Consider the following 21,169-nt stretch of genomic DNA (forward strand, 5'->3'; position numbering starts at 1 on the left):
CCAGTCAGAACACAGTGGACGCTGCAGACACAGACAAGACAGGGAGTGACCACCAAGTTTATTGAAAACAAGGGACGCCTGGAGTTAGCTTTGCACCTTTATGACAAAGACCACACTTGAGCTCACTGGCCTCTATGCTCCCCCTCTGGAACAGAAGACCTGCTCTAGGACCACAGTTCTAAAGGGTGGATCTGAGGTTCTTCCCAGCAGCAGCTGCAGCTAATCCAGTTAAACCCTTCCCAGAGACCACTCCTAAAACAGGACCTCCAAGTGACACATTTTCCCCAAGGGGTCCAAGAGAGGAGATGAGCTGAAAGGTGAAGACTTTTCTTTCTCCTGATGCAGAAGCAAGAAAGTCAACCTGCGTGAAATCCGATCCAGAGGCCGAGATATCCTCCGCGTCTAAAACCATGTCCCAGTCTCTCCTCTCCAATCCATGAAAAAATGAGAGAACAGGGATATTTTCTAAGAGATGCAATTTCTCTGGATGGAGCCAAGTTTGTTTTTTTTTTTTTAATAAATTTATTTATTTTTGGCTGCGTTGGGTCTTTGTTGCTGCACGTGGGCTTTCTCTAGTTGCGGCGAGGGGGGCTACTCTGCGTTGCAGTGCGTGGGCTTCTCATTGCGGTGGCTTCTCTTGTGGAGCACGGGCTCTAGGCGCACGGGCTTCAGTAGTTGTGGCACGCGGGCTCTAGAATGCAGGCTCAGTAGTTGTGGCACAAGGGCTGAGTTGCTCCGCGGCATGTGGGATCTTCCTGGACCAGGGCTCGAACCCGTGTCCCCTGCATTGGCAGGCAGATTGTTAACCACTGCGCCACCAGGGAAGCCCACCAAGTATTTTTAAATGGACCGGGAGACAGACATGGGCTCAGAGAGCTTGGCTATTGAAAGGGCTTCTTTCCCAAATGGGATCTTTGATGTTTGGCAAGGCTTGAGCTCCAGCTGAAACTTTTCCCACAGCGGGAGCACTTATAGGGTTTCTCTCCTGTGTGAACCCTCTGATGCCTATTAAAGTTGGATCTCTGAATAAAACTCTTCTCACAGATGGGGCACTTATAGGGCTTCTCCCCCGTGTGGATTTTCTCGTGGTGGCGCAGCCCCGAGAAGTCGCTAAAGCCCTTCCCACACGTATCACACTTGCAGGGCTTCTCGCCCGTGTGGATTCGCTGATGCTTCACGAAGTTTGAACTCCGCAGAAAGGCTTTTTTGCAGGTGGGGCACTGAAAGTACGTCTCTCCACTGTGAGTTCTTTGGTGAAAATCCAGCTGGGAATTCCGGTAGAAGGTTTTCCCACACTCCCTGCAGGTAGGGAGTCTCTGGGCCATGGGAGCTCTCGGCTGCCGTCGCGGGGAGGCCTCTCTCTTCCCCTCCAGCCACGGCGCAGACGGCTCTCCGGGAAGAGGCGGCGGATGCTGACCCAGCTGTGTCCCGGAACTCCTCTCTCGGGGAGAGAGCTGCGCCCCTGTCCCCTCACCATGAAGGTTCTCCTGGGCCTCGGGGAGATTCTCTCCTTCTCCAAAGCATCTCGGCTCATCCTTGCTGAAGAGGCCACTCAGGGAAGTCTGAGGAGGCTCTCCTGAGGCTTGAGGGTCCTGGTCCCTGTAGTTCTCCAAGTTTAAGTTCTCTTTGTCATTCTCCTGTCTGTCCCCTGAAAGGAGAAAGAAGATGTGGAGCAGCTCAATCAGTGGTCTGCCCTGCTTTGCAACTCGTGTGTCAGAGAGAGGGTCATCACAAAACATTAATTCTTTTTACCAAGAGGGCATCGGTGAGTGAAGAAAAACACTGTCCAGCCTGGGCACCTGGCACTCACTTCACGTGTGTCCAGGCTGTGACTGAGCTCTGGAGCCAAGGAGAACAAGTGACAGCAGAGTACGGCTCCCAGAGGCTGCAGTGGCCACCCCCGCAAAGAAGCAGCAAGTTTCTTAAGCCCAGGAAAAACAAGTCTAGTATATGAGAGTATTACTCTAAAAAAGTATTGGTTTTTATCTAATTATATATAAAAGATAAATATGATCACTAAAAACAATTTGAAAAGCATACAAAAGAAAACCAAATCAACCTCAGTTATACCACCCAGAGGCAACAACTATGAGTATACATTTCCTTCCAGTCTTCATCTAATTTATACATACGTATGTGTGTATGTATGTACGTATGTATGTGTTTTCTGACACAACCGATATCATACTGTATAAACAGTTCTGTATCTGGCTTTGTAGCCTTTAAATTGTAGATGGTGGTACTTATCAATTCCACATGGATTCTCCCTTTCATAAGTCACCCCAAAATTCATGAAATGCAACCATGTGTCATTTTACTGTGGTTGTGACGCACAGTGAGACTGCTGTGTAAAAGTGAACCCCTCGGTCTGCGCTTGAATCCAGCATTCACTTGTGCTTCATTATGTCACATAACAGTTAAATTTTGTTTTTCTCATCATAACTTGGGTTTTTGGTTATTACTACTTAATGATGCATGTAGTAAAGATTTTTATTTTGGTGGTAGAATTTATCTTCAACTTTTATAAGTTACTTTATTCCTGTAGATCTAAAGAAGCTGCTTGCCTTTCTCTTTCCTATATCAGTGTCTTTCAAATTATCAGCTAGAGACCCGGAATCTGCCAGAGAACCAGACCTGAACTTGTTAATTCAGAGCCTTAGAACATGTTCCTCTCAGATGGCAAAGGTACTTTCTCTTTTCTTTAAAGACGCCTTTATAAATATCATTTTAAAGAGCTGAATAATGGCCCACTGTGGAGACGTCATAATAAACACGTAAGAGGAAACATAATGTATTTAAGAGTTCTCCTACTGTGGGAATCTAAGTTGTTTGTTATATTTTGCTACTATAAATAATGATGTGATAAGCCTTTTTCTTCATAAATTCTGCCCACATTTCTGATCAGTATCTTAGAGGAGGTTCCTCAAAGTAGAATTACTGTGTCAGTGGGCATGAATGGTATGAAGGCTGTTGACACCTACTGGCAAACCGATTTCCACAATGACTCTGCCACCCTCGGGTCTGAGAGGCTGGCTGGGCAGAGAGGAGGCGAGTGTCCAGTACCTAAGCACTGACTGTGTCTCAAGTGTCTGCCATTTAGGCTGGTGAAAAATGGCTTCTCCTTGGTATACATTTTAATTCTTTAGTTATTAAAGGAGCAGTTTTTTCACACTTATGAGTTACTATTCATACTCCAAGACTGCTGTCCACTTTTTTTCTACTGGGAAAGTCACTTTTTTTCTTATCAGCTTGCATTATCTCCTTCTATATTAAGAAAAATTGTCATTTATCTGTCATGTTTGTGAAAAGAGTTTTTCGCCATTTAGTTATTACTTTAATTTTGTTTGGGGTTACTTTTATGTATAGGAGTTGTAGTCTCTTTCTTTTTAAATACAGTTAAGTCTATTAATCTTTTACTTAATGATTTTTTTCCGTTGGTTTTATACTTATAAAAAGCTTCCCCAGCTTGAGGTGAGTCAAACATTTACCTGTTTTCTTCTCTATTATTATTTTATCTTCATATTTTATGTCTTTTTCATCTGTTTCCAACTTATTTTGGTATATGACATACATAAAATTTAAGCTGATTCCTCTTCCCAGAGTCTTTTCTCCTTATTTTGCTCATCCCATGGATTTGTTCTGCTTCTTCCTTCATCACATATTAAAGTCCTTTAGAGACCAGCCTCTGTTCCCAGGCTCTGTCTTCTGTTCCATTGGCCTGTGCATCTATTGTTATATCAGTATCCCACTGGGTTAATGAGTTTACCTTTTTAAAATGACATACTCTTAATATTTACAGACCCAACACTGATGAAACATTCTTCTTTCAAACCTTTTTACTGTTCTTGCAGTATTTTTCCTGATAACTACTTAAGAATCATTTTTCCAAATATAGTTGACCCTTGAACAATGAGGGGTTTGGGGCACCCACCCCGGTGCAGTCAAATTCCGAGTGTAACTTTATAGTCAGTCCTCAGTATCCAGGTTCTGCATCCGTGGATTCAACCAAATGCGGATCCTGTACGAATTTATTGAAAAAAATCTGAGCATAAGTGTTCCTGCACAGTTCAAACCTTTGCTATACAAGGGTCAACTGTATATATATATATATATATATATATATATATATATATATATATATATATATATATATATATATATATATATATATAATTTTAATCCTTTGGGAATTTGATTAGAGGTATAGGTATAAGGCTTTTTGAGGCTTACTCACCTGCTGACCTTCTTTACCTGTGAGTTGTTCTTCCATATGGTCAAACAAAATAGCATATCCACCCTCTCCTGGGACATCCGCCCCCTGCTCTGAGTCCGGATCTGGCAGACTGCTCACTCTTGTACCTCTGAGACCGGACTAGTCCTTTCCCATCTTGGTATCACTGTCTTGTCCCTGCACACCTGGACTCCTGCGTCGGCTGCCCACAGGGCACCCCTCCTCCAAGGGGACCCTCCCGGGCTGTCCTGCATGCGGCTGCTTCCTCAGCCTCTCTCCCCACAAATCCTCTCTCAAGAACCTACAATAGCGTCTCTTTCCCTTATCAAGGCAGGCCGGCTTTATACACTCTCCACAGTCTGGTTCAAGGTAAGATCTAATGGGACCATGGCAGCAGGTGAGATGACGGGAAAGAAAAAAAATAGAATGTTGCCATATGGAGATAGGGTGAGCTGGGTATCACAAATAAACTCCTACCGCACGGGAGTACAGGGGCAATCCCTGTACCTTCCTCTGAATTTTGCTGTGAACCTGAAACTGCTCTAAAAAATAAAGTCTATTAAAACAAATATCCTACTGCAACAACCTCTAAAGCAGCATTTTCAAACTTTTTTTTTTTGTCTGCTACCCATGGTAAGAAATACTTTTATATCGAAATGTAGTACAGACACACATATATAGAATAAAAATATCCTGAAACACTACCTACCCCGACATCTGGTATTTCCTATTTGCATTCTGATATTTTCTATTCGGTATTATCATTTCATTTTTTAAAATGCTGGTTGCAACCCTATAAAATATTTTCACAACCTGCTAACTGGTCACAAAATGCAGTTTTAAAAATACTGCTCCAAAGGAATCCTTGTGAAGTAGTATTATGATAAATATATTGCTTAAAATTAAAACCGTATGTCTCATGTGATGCTTGCTCTCTCTGTGGTATTGATATATTAGCAAAGGAAACAATCAGATCCTACTGGGGAGAAAGAATGGCCTGTCATACAGTTCCCATCCGTGGTCCTTTTATTCCTCCATGGTTCTGGGATCTTTTGTAGATTTGAGAGAGAGAGAGAGAGTGTGTGTGTGTGTGCAGGAATGTTTGACAGTTGATTTTACATAACTGCAATGTTTTTAAAAGAATGTAGAAGGCAAAGGGTGATTGCTGTTTTACAGCAGAACAAGTTCATATTTCTTCATACCAGTCTTAAAATAATGTGATTTATATGAAGTATTTGTTGTTGCTGCTGTTTAATGAAACTTAGATGCATGGAGATTAGCTAGACCGTATTTTTCTGTTTGTTTGTCTTGTTTATTTTGTACAGGGTGGGTCAGTTACCATTCACCATAACCAGAGTAAGAAAAGTCTAGTTACCTTGAACCTTCTTGTTAGGAAGGATAATAGTGGCCTGTTAGATAATCTTTTTTTAATAATAGAATTCAACCCATATCTGTTTTGGTCTCAACTGTACTAACCTTAATTCTCTCTAAGAAAGAAAGCTGTCACAACAGGCAAGAGTGAGGCAACAGATCGGATGCGGGGCTTTCTTCCATGATTAAATATATGCGTCAACAGCCCAGTAGCCAGAGACGAGACCCACCTCGGTACTCAAACTGAACTGATCAGATCACGGCTGGTTAGAACCAGTGTAATAGAAACCAAGTCCTGATATTGCCCCACCACCTCCAATATAATGACTGGAGGTCAGAAATGGCTCTGGACCAGCGGAGGATCACTCACCTATGCAGGTGGGTCTTGGGATCTTCTCGCTGATGTGCAGGTGTGGTCCTGTCAGCTCTGCCCCAAACCCAGCTGGATCAGTCAGGTCACGCTTGGGATTGGAAATGCCTGGTACAGAGAGAGATAATCTGTGGGCCTGGATGAATGGGGAGCACTGGGGACCAAGCCGTGTTGCTCAAAGGAGGGCCCTGAGTGCAAAGGGAACTAGGGAAGCTCTGGAGACCACTGAGGATGTGCGGAATGTCTAAGACACCAGTACTCACAAGAAACCCAGGATATATGGTGAAGGCCACAAAAAGAAGATTCTGGGCGGGAGGAGTCAGACCACCTGGCAGGCTGGTGTGAGGGTCGTGACTGGGACCCCACGCATGGTTGGCTGGGACCGTGGTTAGTAGAAAAGAGCATGCATGGCCGGCCACCGCTGAGCCCCGTCGTAACTCAGCACCTACAAGCTATGCAACAGTGAGCAAATGACTTGATCTGACGCTCACGGTCATCACCTTGAAATGGGAATTCCATCACCCGTTTCACAGATGAGAGGAGTTACTGTACACGAGGAGCCCCGACAGTGCCAGGCGCACAGAGCACGTTCAATACGGGGAGCTGTCACTATAACTCAGCCACCTCCAGCTCCCCCCGTTCCCAGCCATGTCTCTAAGGATTTCCTCCACCCAGGAAACATCAAGCAGTGCGGCTGTCTCTAAAGTACACGGAAGATGTCTCCTTCCATCAGGCTGACCCATGCCCGCACCTCCTGAGACCATTTTCCCATAAGTCTCCAGCATGAGATCCCAGTATTGCTCCTTTTGAGTGGAATCCAGGTGCCTCCACTGCTCCTAGAGAAAAACACAACGCCGTGAGTCCAGGGAAGGTTTCCCAACCCTCCGTCCCTGCCTGTGGGAGGCTGAGAAGAAAGGAACGGGCCTTAGGATCCCGGCCATCAGATGGTCTGAGAAAGCACGGGAGGTGCTTCAAGGGGAAATCGACAGGCCCTGCCTCAGTGTTTCTTGCCGTGGTTAGAAAACATTTAGGTTTTAAGTTCCGTGTTTTCTTTTAAGTTGCCTGTTTTTGCGAGTGGAGAAGAGGAGGCAGGAGCCCTTTCTCCACTCTCCTTTTGCTTCACTCTCTCAGTGCTTATCAGAGAGGCCTTTGAGCAGCGGGAGCCCGCTATTCCCCACGTTTCATTAAAGTCTGGAAATTCAAGAGGGAAAGGAAAGGAATTTTAAAGTGTATTTGTTGGAAAAGCAAGTGCAAATCAGTGAAGGGGTGGGAAGGGTAAAGAATGGCGTCAGGCGAGTTGTGAGTCTCACTGTGAGACAGACTGTGGCCTCGGAGCAGAAATGCTGCAGCCACACACACTTCGAATCTCCCAACGGTTCTGAGTTTAGGTCTAACAGCAGATCAGTTTTCCTCCAGTGAGTGGGAAATGGAGGGGTTCCCTAGAGCAAGCTGTCCCTTGATTACGCCCAAAACATGCCCTTCTCATGCTATGGAACTGAGCCTGGAGACTCAACGCTGGGAAGGCCATGGAGCTGGGGTCAACTTTTGGGAATCAAATGGCAGTCTCCCCACCAGGAGGCTGACTGTTAGACACTCAGTTTGTACAGCAGAGTGATGAACAGCACCTTCTCTGGAGTCAGACGCACTGGGATTCAAGTCCCAGGTCTGCCATGTCCAGCTGCGTGACCTTGAGGAAGTTACTAAACCTTTCTGGGCCTCAGTCCTCACCTAATGATAGTACTAGACTCAAAAAACTGTCTGGAGGTTTAACAGAAATAACCAAGTGTGATCTACTTTCAAAGCACCCACTACTTTTCATTCATAGCATTCATCACAGTTTATTAAATATTTATATATATGTATACACACACACACGAACGTATTTAATGAACAGTTGCCTCTGTAGCACATTCGCACCCTGAGAAAAGGATCCTCCACTGTTCTTTCTCAGTTCCCAAGACCGAGCCCAGGCTAGAGCAGGCACTCAATGTACGTTGTCTGGGTGAAACAAAGCCCTTAGCAAACAAGTGCTTGGTAGGCGGTCTGTATTCTCACTATCACTACCACACGCAGCCTATGGGGTATCAGTCTCCCAGGGGTTCACAGGGAGAATTCAGGGGTCCTGCACACTCTCGGGAACCCCAAAGTTGAGAACCACCTATTATTGTCATGAACGGCCAGCCAGGCCACAGGCAGCAGAAGTGAGGAAGGGAAGGATGAGAAGAGAAGTCACCCTCCATCACACCCAACCCACTACCCGGGGAGGCCACTCCCCATTCTACATTAACTCCGCCCCCAGTACATTAAGGGGACTGGAAATGGCTGAAAGAGAGTGGAGACACCAAAAATTCTTTAACTAGCAGATACTAAGCTCAAAAAAAAGAAAAGGAGGAATTAAATTTCTTAGGGTGAAAAAAGTGAAAAGGTGAAAAGTGGAAAAGTGACCTCTGTATGTTTAACTATTAACTAGAACCACATTTTAAATATGGATTTTAATTTAAAAAATTTTAAAGTAGGAATTTTTAGCAGCTTACTTTGTTAATCTTCTGTGAAGGAAACTACCTTAACAGCCTACTGGAAATAACCAGCTTGAGCAAACACTGCTGAATACAGGAGTCCTCGGTCCTCCTGGTCAAAACACACAGACCCTCACGTCGGCGCTGGCAGAGAAAAGGACGGGCTGCCAAGCGCGGTAACATCTGCCTGGAGGCCTGGCTCACTGGGTACAGGCCTCGTCCACGGGCACCAAAAGAGTAGCCACCCAGCACAGTACCAGGCAGAAAAGAATACAGCCACCAAAACCCCCAAGGGCCACCATCAGCCCTTTCAAAGCCCAGAAAAGGGGCTTCAGGAGTCTCTGGAAGGCGTGCCTCCAGATTAAAGCCACAAACTTACTCAAGGAACTGTCCAGGAGCTAGGGATGCATATGAAGCCCCTTACTTAAGAGACAAGACAGCAACTGCAGCCATCTTCATTTTCTGTCATTTTTATAAGAGGAGAAAAAAATCCAAATTCCTATTCTGGAAGGATGGAAGTATGAGATTTGATGGGGAAATAATCTCAATTTCATGTGGAAACAGCACCATCTTGTGGGTTTGTGGGACACTGCCACAACTGACTGGCACACAGGCATCTGTACTGTGTTCCCTCCCCAAGGTTTGAAGACACAGGAACGGGTGCCAGTGCACCCCCAAGTCTGTGAGACTGTCTCTCACTCAGTCACGGCATCTACCACTGTGGACCTCATACCCTGCCATTGTTCTCGAGGTTCCTAATTTAGGGAAGAGATTAGAGGACATGATTCCTTATACTGTATTTAAACATTCCCTTCAGTTAGTTACAAAAGACTCCATTAAACATCGAGGTCCTTCTGATGCAAATAGTTGTTGTTAGTTTGGGGGAGGGATACTGGGATCCGGTAGGGATGAGTTTTGTTTGTTTGGGGTGAGTGGCTGTCAATCAGTTATCGGCTATATATAGGTAATTTATATATATTTATATACATACATTTATATTTAGATGGTGCTGCTGGTGAGCGTTTGGAATACCTTGACTTCAGGCTACCCAGAGCAAGTCATGGTTAACGTCCCCATGTAATGTAGAGCTAATGTTTAACTCCACTAGTTAAAATATGTTAATAAATTGTATATGCCTTTCATAGGGATACTCTGTATTTGCTATAGAAGCAATAATAATCCTCCAAGTCGACTTGAAATATTTGGCAGAATACCCAAATCTTTTTCACCAAGCAGCCTCCTGCCTAACAGTTTGGCTTCTGTGTACTTAAAAGCAGGAATATGGGCACCCTTGAGTCACTAAAAAGCTGTATCCCTTCCCTTCCCCCTCCCCACCCTCTGCCCAGGGTAAACTGCAAAGCTCGGACTCTGGTTTCTAAATCTTTTGAGCCTGGAAAGCTGAGGCTCAGACACATCTACAGTGGCTTCCCTGTCCTCACCTTCACTCTCAAGTACCCCATGAGGAAAGTCCCAAGAAGAGTTCCCACAAGGTTTGAAACAATGCTCTGATTAAGGTCTACAGGTGCCTGAAAAAGTTGATTTTTTTTTTTTAACATCTTTATTGGAGTATAATTGCTTTACAGTGGTGTATTAGTTTCTGCTGTATAACAAAGTGAATCAGCTCTATGTATACATATATCCCCATATCCCCTCCCTCTTGCATCTCCCTCCCACCCTCCCTATCCCACCCCTCTAGGTGGTCACAAAGCACTGAGTTGATCTCCCTGTGCTATGCAGCTGCTTCCCACTAGCTATCTATTTTACGTTTGGTAGTGTATATATGTCCATGCCACTCTCTCACTTCAGCCCAGCCTACCCTTCCCCCTTCCCGTGTCCTCAAGTCCATTCTCTGCGTCTGCATCTTTATTCCTGTCCTGCCCCTAGGTTCTTCAGAAAAAGTTGATTTTTATCAAATGCAGCTTTTCAGAGTTGTTCACCACATAATCAAGAGAAACCTGTTCTTGAGACTTCTGTTTACAGCCAAGATGGAGTAACAGGGAATGGATTTACCTCCCTGCTGAAACAACCAAAAACGGGGACAAGATATATGAAACAATGATTTGCAGATGATACACTTTAGGAAGAGCAGAACCGAGATCCCTGTGTGCCCTACAGTTGCCCAAACTTACCACCTGGAGAGGACATCCAGAGCAGCAGAAAGGAGCTCAGGGTCTGGGGAGGCCAAGAGGGTTACAGAGTTCTTAGCAGGGCAGAAGACCAGACCGGGGGAGCTGCACAAAGAGAGAGCTCCGGAGATCTGAAGAGGGTCCCCGCAAGTCAAGGAAAGACCCCCCTCCCCCTAAAGAAGCAGAAGGCACAGTCCCCAGAGCTCACACAGTGCTGGAAACACTTCATATTTCCAGCAGCCAGAGTGGAAAACGTTGTATATCAAGAAGCATAAGGTATAGTATCACCTCAGTACAGGGGGAAGATTAGCCCTAGACTAAAGGCTTCACTGGTGCCATGTAACAAACTGTATCCAAGTAACTTAACTGCATCCCAGAGCAGAGCTAAACAACATTTATAGGAATGCAAAAATATGCAGCCCCCAACAATGTAAAATTCACCATGCCTGACATGCCACCAAAGATTACTGGGCATACAAGGAAGTAGGAAAAAACATCTCATAATGAGGAGATCAAACCATCCATCAAAACTGACTCAGAACTGACACAGGTGATAAACTAGCAGACAAGGACATTAATACAGATAAACATATTCCATATGTTCAAGGAGTTGGAGGAAAGATTGAACACATTAAGTACAGACATGAAAGATATGATAAAGCCCAAATTCAAACTTCTAGAGATGAAAAACATCTGAGATGCAAAATACACTGGATGGGATTAAAAGCAGATAAAACACTGCAGAAGAAAAGATTAATGAGCTGAAGACATAAAAATAGAAACTACACAAAATAAAACAGAGATTAAAAAGAGAGAACAGAGCATCAGTCAGCTGTGGGTCAACTTGAAGAGATCTAATGTGTATATACACACGTTAAGATTATACATGTCCCACGTGTGTGCTATTCTCACAGTTCCCAAAGAAGCAGAGAAGGCAGGGAGACAGAAAAGGCAGTTGACATAACGGCCAAAATTTTTCCAAATTTGGTGAAAGCTATAATCCAGCAGATCCAAGAACTTCAGTGAACCCCAAGAACAAGAAACATGAAGAAAATGACTCCAAGGCTCATCATGGTCAAAATTTTTTAAATCAGAGAGAAACTATTAAAAGCAAGCAAGAAAAATACATTATATGCAGAAGAACAAAGACATGTGGCATGGTTCCATTTTGTGTAAAATTTCAGAAAATGCAAACTACCATATGGTGACAGCAAGCAGATCAGTGGTTGCCTCGGGACTGGGGGAGAGTAGAGCAGCAGCAGGGAGGGGAAAGGAAACCTTCGGGGGTGACAGGTATGTTTACTATCTTGACTGCAGTTATGGCTTCACATCTGTATATGCCATGTCCAAGAACTTATCAAATTGTACACTTTAAATAAGTGCGCTCTAGAGTTTGTCAGTCACACCTCCATAAGTGAGTGGGGGGAGAGGCTAACCTGTCCCACGTGAGAGATAACATTCGAGATCACAAACCGACCCCAACGTGGAGGCCTAGACCAGGAAATGAAATAACAGTCTTTTCTCAGCACAACCCAAAGATAATAAAAAAGGGAGACAAGACTGCTTCATCACAGCAACTTCTTCGAGGGCCCAGATTCTATTATTAAAGAGGACGATTAGGAAACATTCTGCCTACAAAGAAATATTGAAACTCGGGTTTCATTCCACGTGTGTGGCTGTCATCCTGCTAGGCCTTCCTCTCTCCTCTGCTTCTGAGAACGCTTCCCTTTTCAATCCACGGACTGTTGACAGACCCTCAGAGCGAGGTTCTGGGGAGCGAGAAGCAGGGGAACCCCGCTCACCTGAGGTGCCGTGTGGAGAAGGCAGGCTCCACAGTCTTGGTCTCTGACGAGCCTTTCCTCGGGTCGGGCAGGAAGCGGGGAGGCAGCCAGGGCTGAAGGCGGAGACAGGAAGATGGAAGAATCCTCCCGATGTCCTGCCACCCACTAGCCAGAGGGCACAGGTGCAAGCCTCCACACGTTAGAACCAACGCCTGTTCCGCCATCTGTGATCTCAGACTTGTGCTTACCTCCCTAACCCACTCCGACTCCCCCTACCTTCCCAGCAGCCTCACCCGTGTCTCCCCCCACCTCCCTCCCCAGAACCCAAATCCGAAAGGCCTGGCCCTGTCATAAGTGGTTTAAATTGCAGACTTTGAATCCCCAAATCAGAGTGATTCCTGTATGTCTACCCTGCTTCCGGACTTCCCAGAGACACCCCAACCTGCGCGGCACATCATTTCAATTCTCTCTTAGGCCTACTGACCACAATCCCTCAATTTCTCCAAGACGGCACCACACACACCACCTGCCCCTCACCTAGTCCGTGTTCCGAGTCGGCCTCCTCTTTCACGATGTGGCTCAGTGGCTCCCCAGACCGGCAGGCTGAGTTCTGAAGCCCCAGCTCCTGAGGCACTTCAGCGTGGGCCTCCGCTTCCCCCAGTGGGCAGCTTTCAGGCTCCGCCTTCTGTGATAAGGCTTCCTGTCCCAGAACCTGGATGCTGATCTAGAGACCACATGGTACTAATTACTGAAAGATCCAGAGTAAGGATTTCTGAAAGATACAAAGCTAACCTTCTAGAACGCATCATAAGGCAGTCCTTAGGGACGTGGGGCAGGGAAAGAAAAAAGCCAGCATTTACTTCTGGTCCAGCGGGAACCAGGGAGGGAAACGTCCTGAGAGAGGCCAGAAGCCATGGCCTGGGAGCCCTTCCAACAGGCCACTGATGTTGTGTTTCTAGTGGACAGTCTCCACCAATTAAAACGCAGGCGTCTTTGGAACAGCTTCTCAAACATTCTAAAGATGGAATGGGATGGGAGATTTAGCTTCAATCCCTAATGGCTAAAAAGTGTGGAGAATCTCAGGGAGTCTTAGAATCAGGTGAGGTGTGGGGACACACTGAGATAGTATAATAAGAAATGTGCAACTGGTCTTTGTCCCAGGTTCCTGGCAAGCGCTCCTAAAACCCCTGGAATTTCCTGAAGGGCAGGAGGGCCAGGAGCAACTCCTCCTATGCAGAATGAGCCCCTTTCAACCACCCGAGTTGATGCTGACGAGGTGACTCTCGGTGGCCCCTGGACGGCTTCAGGATGGAGGCCGGTCCCCAGAGGAACTAATCAGGTGATCAGAGGGTTGGAACTTCCAGCGCCACCCCTCAACCTCTGGGGAAGGGAGAGGGGCTGGAGATTTTCAATCACTAATGGCCAAAGATGAAGCAATCATGCCTAAGTAATGGAACCTCCATAATAACTCCTAACCTGTGGGGTTCAGGGAGCTTCTGAGCTGGTGAATACATACAAGTGCCAGGGGGATGGGGTGCCCAGATGAGGGCGTGGATGCCCCGTGCCACCCCCATCTCCTCCATTTGGCTGTTTCTCAATCATATCCTTTATAACAAACCGGAAAATATGAGTAAAGTGTTTCCTTGAGATCTATGAGTCACTCTAGCAAACGATCAAACCCAAGGAGGAGGTTGTGGGAACCTTCAAATTTGTAGCCAGTGGGTCATAAGTACGGGTGGCCCTGCAGCTTGTGACGGGGTCAGTCTTATGGGACTAGCCCTTATCCTCTGGGGTCTGAGCCAAGACAGTGTCAGCGAATTGGCTGTTGGTGTGGAAAAGCCTACATATTTGGTGCCAGAAAAACAGACAACACCCCCGCTAAGACTCCAGAGGAGCCCTGTGCTTCAGTCAGAGATCACAAAACTCTGTGCTCACCCACTGCCACAGCCTCTGGGGGTCCCCCCTCAAGCTCTCCACGAGGGTCACTGCTTCCTCCCCGCTGCCTGGACACTGCTTCCGCACCCACATCTGGATCTCCCCGGGCAGGATGGTCAGGAACTGCTCCAACGTCAGGATCTCTAGGATCTGCTCCTTGGTGTGAACCTCTGGCTGCAGCCACTGGGAGCAGAGCTTCCGAAGTTGTCTCAGGGTTTCGTGGGGCCCGGACATCACCTGGTAAGGAAACTGCCTGAAAAGCTGGCGTGCAGTCTCAGAGCTGGAGGGCTCCCCGCGAGGGGTGGCGTCTGGCCCAGAGAACGCGGACTCCTTGGCCTTGGCCAGTGGCGGCAGCAGGACTGGAGCCTGCCCCAGCTCCACGGGCATCGTCTGGCTTGGCAAGTCCTTTTAGGTGACGTGCTTCTGGGACGGAGTTGTCCCTGGGAGAACCAGGTCTTCACAGAGCCTCTCACAGGGACGCTGGAGGGGGAGTGACAGTGATGCTACGCAGACGAGAGGGACGCACTTTCAGAAAAGGACAAAGTCACGCGCTGCCTGAGACGCCTCGGAGGCAACCGTGCATCTTCTCAAGTCAATGGACACGCTAATCTATTTTGAAAGATGGTAAACCTGAAGCCATGGAGCACACCACTACTACCATATCTAAACTGTCATCATCACCCTGACCATTTTTACAGCGTTCTCTCTTGGTCTTCAAAAGGCCAGACCAAGTAGAAGAATGAAACGCACCACATCAAGCATTTTCACTGTGGGTTTCCAGGTAAACAGCTCTTCTGCAAAACACTCCAATGTCTGCATCCATGTGTCTGCAGACCAAAAAATAAAGCTGAACAAAGACCTTGATGCCCTAGGAATGAAGGCTAAGGCTGAAATGATCAAATGCTTCCAAAATAAATATGAGGTTGAAGAGAACTCTTCCCCAAAAGGTGCAATGAAATTTCTAAGTGACCTCTTTTGAATGCCATGTTGACAACTGGGAATTTATGAAAAACCTGTCACACTGAAATTTTCAACCCTGGACTGAAAGAAGGTTTAGAATAAATACTGACTACCTCAACAACATTCCTACAGACTTGAAGCAAGTAATCACTCTTTTATGGCGAGTGGTATCAAAATCCAGAAGACAGCAACTAAGACAGTGAAAAGAGAACTATTAAATGGCAAAGTTAATATTAAGATATTTTAAAAGGAGCATGCACTATTTCTAGCTAGCTTTCTTGCATGTAATCCTAATATTAAATTATTGGGTCTATCTTTTTAAAATATTATGAAGGAGCTAGAGGTCATCATTTCTCCATAACATGAACCACAACACTCAATCACTTGGATGTCTGGTTTAATCAGAGATCAGTATAACACGCCAGCTTTTGATGGCTGCTTTGTCCTTGAGGTGTAAGACAACGTCATCATCCCCACCACTTCACCCAAACAATCCACCCCATATCACAACATCATTTAAAAATAAACAAAAAAAGAAAGCAAATTTTTTTCAAGGGTACAAAAAAGGAAGGAGTAAGGTAAAAAGGATCGATCTAATATTAGGTTTCTCATGTGGACCTCACTAACTGTACTTTTTGTTTACATAGAGACCCATATATTTCATTCATATTCACGCAGCACCCAGAGTGCTACAGCAACGTATGTTCTCAATAATTCAGGAATTCTACTTCTGGTCATGGCAGCCCACCTACTGTAAACAATGACAAAACTGGAGAACACCTAAGAGGCCACTGTTTTCAAGCACTGGCCAACAGGAAAGTTGAGAATGGAATCCCTGAGAGAAGAAAAGCTTGTGAGGAGGGCCACGATCATCCCGCTGTCTGCCGGGGGATGATTTCCTCATCCCAGTGCAGGAGGCTGGAGCTCAAGCACAGACCAGAGGTCTCACTAAACTGAGGAGGCAGAGATCAGCATTTGGAGCTACTGAAGTGGCTGGGATCAGAAGAACAGGGCAGCGGGGAGGAGGGAGCTATGGGGTGGAGGCGGAAGTCTGTGTGGGGTCCCCTGTGAGTTCTGGCCAAGGGCTGGGCTGCACTCAGTAGGGTGAAACTATGCAAGGTTCAACAGAGAGCAGTTGCTACCAGGTTAAAAGAGCAAAAGAGGGATACAAAAGCCCAGTCAGTGATGAGAGACATGTGCGTTTCTGACCCTGAGAGGAGAGAGACCTTATTAACACTCAAGGCATCCTGAGATACCAGAAAGGCCACATGTTAGGAGTAAGGACCATGCTCTAGAGAAAGACCTACTCTAAACCTGCCCTAAAAAACTTAAAGCCAAGCTTCAACAAGATCCACAGAGGAGGTCCAGTCTACTGCTCTATTCTGATCCAGTTAGAAGAATTTGGGGGAATTCCCTGGCAGTCCAGTGGTTAGGACTCCATGCTTTCACTGCCAAGGGCCCAGGTTCAACCCCTGATCAGGGAGCTAAGATTCCGCAAGCCACACAGCCCGGCCAAAAAAAAAAAAAAAAAGGAATTTGGGAAACACCTTGGGCTTTCCAAAGATCTGCCCTAAAACCAAGCCAACACAAGTTGATCAGTCAGTAATTGAACTACCTGCCAGAACAAAAATCAACACTCTTCAGAGGAAGGTAACAGAATCCTTAGTGTCTACAATGTGCCATCCACAATATCCAGGATGCAATCCAAAATTACTACACGTGTAAAGAAACAGGAAAATGTGACTCAAAATCAAGGGAAAGCAGTCAAGAGAAACCAACTTCAGATGGCCTGAGGACTTAAAAACAATATAGTCTTTATGACAGAAGAGATAGTGACTTTCTATAGAGAAACAGAAATTATAAAAAGAAACAAATGCAAATTCTAGAAAATGAACCATCAACCCAGAATTCCACATCCAACAAAAACAGCTTTCAAAGAAAGAATTAAAATAAAGACATTTTTCAGATAAATAAGCTAAGAGAATTTTTTACCAATGACTTGTACTACAAGAAATGCTAAAGGACATTCTTCCAGTTTAAGGGAAACTCATATGTACAGAAAGGAATGAAGATTTCCAGAAATGGTAAATACATGGTGAATAAGTTTAAGATACTATGCTTTTATTTCTCCTAACTTCCTTAAAAGGCAACTGACTGTTAAGGCAAAAATGACAATAGTATAAGTAGAACATAAGATAGGTAGAAGTAAAAGATATAAAAATAGCACAAAGGAGAGGGTAAATGGAATTAATCTGTTGTTTTTACATTTATGAACTGCTAATTCAGAAATAGAAAGTTGGAAGTAAGAAGTAGTGTCAGGTGAAGTGACAAATGGGAAATGTAAAGGTGTTAAGTGAGGGGCAGGAAATAAGAAATGTGAATTATAAAGTGGTACAATATTAAAGTATACTCTGATAAATTAAATGTTGATAATTTAAGGATGCATACTGTTAGCTGTAAAAATATTACACAAAGAGGTACAGCTAAAAGCCAATAGACGAACACTAAAAAACAGTCAATAATATACAGGAAAGGATTAAGAGAAGAATAAAAACCAGAAAGATCAAATGGAAAAAAGACAATATGATAGATTAATACCCAACCATATCAATAATTACATTAAATGTAAACGGGCTAAACACTTGAATTATAAGGTTGAGATTGTCAAATTTAAAAAAGTGAGACCCAACGATATGCTGTCTACAAGAGACATTTTATGTATAAAGACACAGATAGTTTGGCAATAAAATGGTGGGAAAAAGACATTCCATGCAAACAGCAAGCACATGAAAGCTGGTATGGCTATATTAGTATCTGACCAAGAGACTTCATGACAAAGAGAAAAAGAGGGACATTTCATTATGATAAATGGGTCAAATCATCTAGAACACAAAGCAACCTAAATGTGTATGCACCTAATATCAGCTCTAAAGGGACAAATCCTCAATCATAGTTGGAGATTTTAACACTGTTCTCTCAGTAATTGATAGAAAAAATAGACCAAAAAAAATTGTAAGGATATAGAAAATCTGAACAACACTATCACCCAAGTTGATGTAATTGACATTTAAACCAACAACTGCAGAATACACATTCATTTCAAGTGCATACGAAGCATTCGTCAAAACAGACCATGTGTATAATTAAGTTTCAAAACACTGGAATCTTAAAGTATAGATTCTCTGACCACAGAGAAATCAATAACCAGAAACCAATAACAGTAAGATACCTAGACTATCCCAATATATGGAAATTGTTAAATAACAATATTAAATAACCTATGACCAAAGAAAACAAACCACACAGGAAATTAAAATATATTTTCATATTGAATGACAATGAAAACACAACACATCAAAATTTGTAGGAAACAGCTAAGGCACTGCTTAGAGAGAAATGAACAGCTTTAAATAAATATGTTAAAATTTTTAATAAATATACACGCATCCTTCACTATCTAGATCTATTTAGATCCTGAGTTTCAAATAACAAGTAGCAAGATTTCAGATAGCAGGAGACTTAGCAGTAGAAATTATTCACATTTACTTAGTTCCTGAATTAAGATAGCAGTTTAGATAACAGGGAAACTGACTTTTAGGGAAAACTATAGATCTTATAAAATATTTAAATCTAATTTCAGCAATTATACTCTCACATAATGGTAGGGGAAATGCCTCGCTTATAGTTAAATTACTTGATAGATGCTTTATAGATTGATATCCCAATTGACTTCATGAGAATCTGCTGTTAGTTATGAAAAAAAATTAAAGATATCCCAAATGTACAGTTGCTATACTTATTAAAGCTATAACAAATTAGAATGAATTTTTAAATGAACATCTAGGTAAGGATACTTACTATGCATTCATATATAAGTAACCATTTGCAGAGCACCTACTATTGACAAAGACTGTCTCCTTAATCAAACTTGAGTCAAGCTGAAGTTGACTGAGTCATCTCTTTGACTAGGACTGGACCTTGGACTCTGTCCTTGGCACTTACAGTCCAGTTTAGCAAGAATCTTGCTGACTCCAGTTTAGGGAGTCAGCAAGACTTGACATTTGATCAAATTCAACATCCCTTGGTATCTGGTCAAATTCCTTATCGCCCTGGCCTGTCTTCAACAAAACCGGTCAAGTTGGCTTAGCTAGAATCCCCCCTTAACCCAGATGTTTCCTCTTAGTAATTTTCCACCCACTCAGCCCACCCCACCCCTTGGCTATAAATTTCCATTTGTCCTTGTTGTATTCAATCTCTCGCTCCAATACCACAAAGCCCCACGGTAGCCCCCCCTGAATAGTCTGCCTTACCGTTTTTAACGAGTCTCTGAGAACTTTTTCTTTAACACTATGCATCAGCTCCTTATTAGGCCCGGTTCAAGTCGTTTCTAATCCTCACAATTACCCAGCAAGGCGAGTATTACAGTGTACAGGTCGGCAGCCTCTGAGGCTCACAGCGGCGGCCAAATTCAAACCCAGGAAGGTCTAAGCCTGTGCTCTGGGGAGGAGAGCTGCAAACCTTTGAATTTGGGGGGGCGGATTTGGGAGCTGTCACAAAGGGCTGGAGGGGAGGAGAAGCTACAGGCATTTAGCGCCCCGGAGGCCAGGGGGGATCCAGGCCTGCCAGGCGCCGGGCAGTGCTGCCCACTGCGTTCTCCACCCTGCGCCCACGACGCCGACAGCGCCGGGAAAGAGACTCCGGGCATCAGCCCATCCGGGTTCCCTCTTCCCGAGGCTCACTTCCAGCCTTTGGGGGGAAGGCAGGAGGGAGGGGCCCCTTTTCGGTCCCAGTCCAGAGACGTGGCCGGAGAGTCCGGAGGGGCCCACAGGCTCAGGGACGCAGGGCCCGGTCCGGGGTACCGGGTCTCCACGACCCCAGAGTCCACTCACAGCCCCGCCGCCCCTCCCCCGCACTCGCCGCGTCCCCGCGCGCGCTCCCGGGCACTCGGGCTCGCGTCCGCCGGCCCGACCGCTGCTCCCGGAGTTCCGGCCGAGTCCGGCGCGGACGCGGGAGGCGCAAGGCCAGACCCCGGGCTGCCGCGGCCAGGCCTGTCCAGCCCACGCGCGCTCACCTCGGCCCGCGGCGCCGGCTCCCGGCGCACTTCCGGGAGACGGGAGGCTGCGCGCGCCTCTGGGCCTGGCGGGGCGGGGCGGGGGCGGGGCGGAGGCGCGGGCTCCGATTGGCCTCCCGGGTCGCTCCGCCCCGCCCGCGCCTCCGCGGCGCCGAGGCCACTGTGCGTCGCCCGCAGCGGGCGGTTGGGTCATTCATTCGAGCTCCGCGCGATCACTCAGTCCTCACCTGGATGTGTAGTGAGCCCTGGGTCTGGGCCGGGCACTTGGACCAAGCACTGCGAGGGCTGCAGAGGTCGTTTTCGTGACTTTCCCAGACCCCTCTGCCAGTCCCACACCCAGAGCTGAAGCTTTCGGGCCCTATCCCAGGTTCTTAACCGGAGTCTCTCGTCCTTGGGGTTCTCACCTCACTTGGCCTCCCAGGGGCATATGATTTGCCCCGACCTTGCTCTGTCCCGCTTCTCCACCTCTCGCCTACTCTGCATTTCCCGGGCACTCTCCTTCCACCTCCCCTCTTTCAGTGTTGAAGTTCAGTGGGGCGCCAAACTCTCTGCCCACCTTGTCTCTTGCCTGTCTGCCCCCCCCCACCTCACTCCTTCAACGTGGTGTCTTCCTCGCCTCCTCCCTCCCCTTCTTCCCTTTCCCACGTGCCAACAATGGCCAAGTCCTATGATTTTGCCGCCTGTCTATCTCTTCGACACCTCCGCTCTGTCCGCTCTCTACCCCTACCTCCTTCCCCATCATTTCTAACCGGAGTAACGGGTGAAGCCCTCACCAGTTCCAGAACTTCCAGGCTTGCCCATTTCCAGG

At 45.9% G+C, this 21,169-nt stretch overlaps 1 protein-coding gene across 8 annotated transcripts; it reads right to left on the bottom strand.

Moving 5' to 3' along the window:
- Positions 1-38: 38 nt before the first annotated feature.
- ZNF18 (zinc finger protein 18) lies at positions 39-20,385 on the bottom strand. 8 transcript variants are annotated; one of them, XM_082373295.1, is made up of 8 exons: positions 19,601-20,355; positions 15,081-15,157; positions 14,331-14,939; positions 12,933-13,119; positions 12,417-12,508; positions 6,712-6,808; positions 5,973-6,080; positions 39-1,648 (listed from the first exon to the last, which is right to left on the bottom strand). In XM_082373295.1, the coding sequence occupies exons 3-8, from the start codon at positions 14,715-14,717 to the stop codon at positions 882-884; spliced, it is 1,638 nt and encodes a 545-aa protein (XP_082229421.1). In that variant the 5' UTR covers positions 14,718-14,939; positions 15,081-15,157; positions 19,601-20,355; the 3' UTR covers positions 39-881. The 8 variants fall into 8 exon arrangements, with proteins under 8 accessions (XP_082229421.1, XP_082229420.1, XP_082229423.1 ...); XM_082373294.1 differs by lacking the exon at positions 19,601-20,355 and adding an exon at positions 20,362-20,385 and having other exon boundaries at positions 14,331-15,157; XM_082373297.1 differs by lacking the exon at positions 15,081-15,157 and having other exon boundaries at positions 14,331-14,833.
- Between the last annotated feature and the right edge of the window lie 784 nt (positions 20,386-21,169).

The sequence above is a fragment of the Balaenoptera borealis genome (genome assembly GCF_965194805.1).
Source record: "Balaenoptera borealis genome assembly, chromosome: 20".
In the NCBI taxonomy this organism is placed as follows: domain Eukaryota; kingdom Metazoa; phylum Chordata; class Mammalia; order Artiodactyla; family Balaenopteridae; genus Balaenoptera; species Balaenoptera borealis.

What these genes read in the sequence shown, in the direction of transcription:
- ZNF18 (XM_082373294.1), bottom strand. Translation starts at nt 14,717, where the DNA reads ATGCCCGTGGAGCTGGGGCAGGCTCCAGTCCTGCTGCCGCCACTGGCC. An exon ending in CGACTCGGAACACGGACTAG is followed by an intron (nt 12,509 to 12,932) that starts GTGAGGGGCAGG and finishes CTCCGCCTTCAG; the next exon opens with CCCTGGCTGCCTCCCCGCTT. An exon ending in CCCAAGACCCACCTGCATAG is followed by an intron (nt 1,649 to 5,972) that starts GTGAGTGATCCT and finishes TTCTCCTTTCAG; the next exon opens with GGGACAGACAGGAGAATGAC.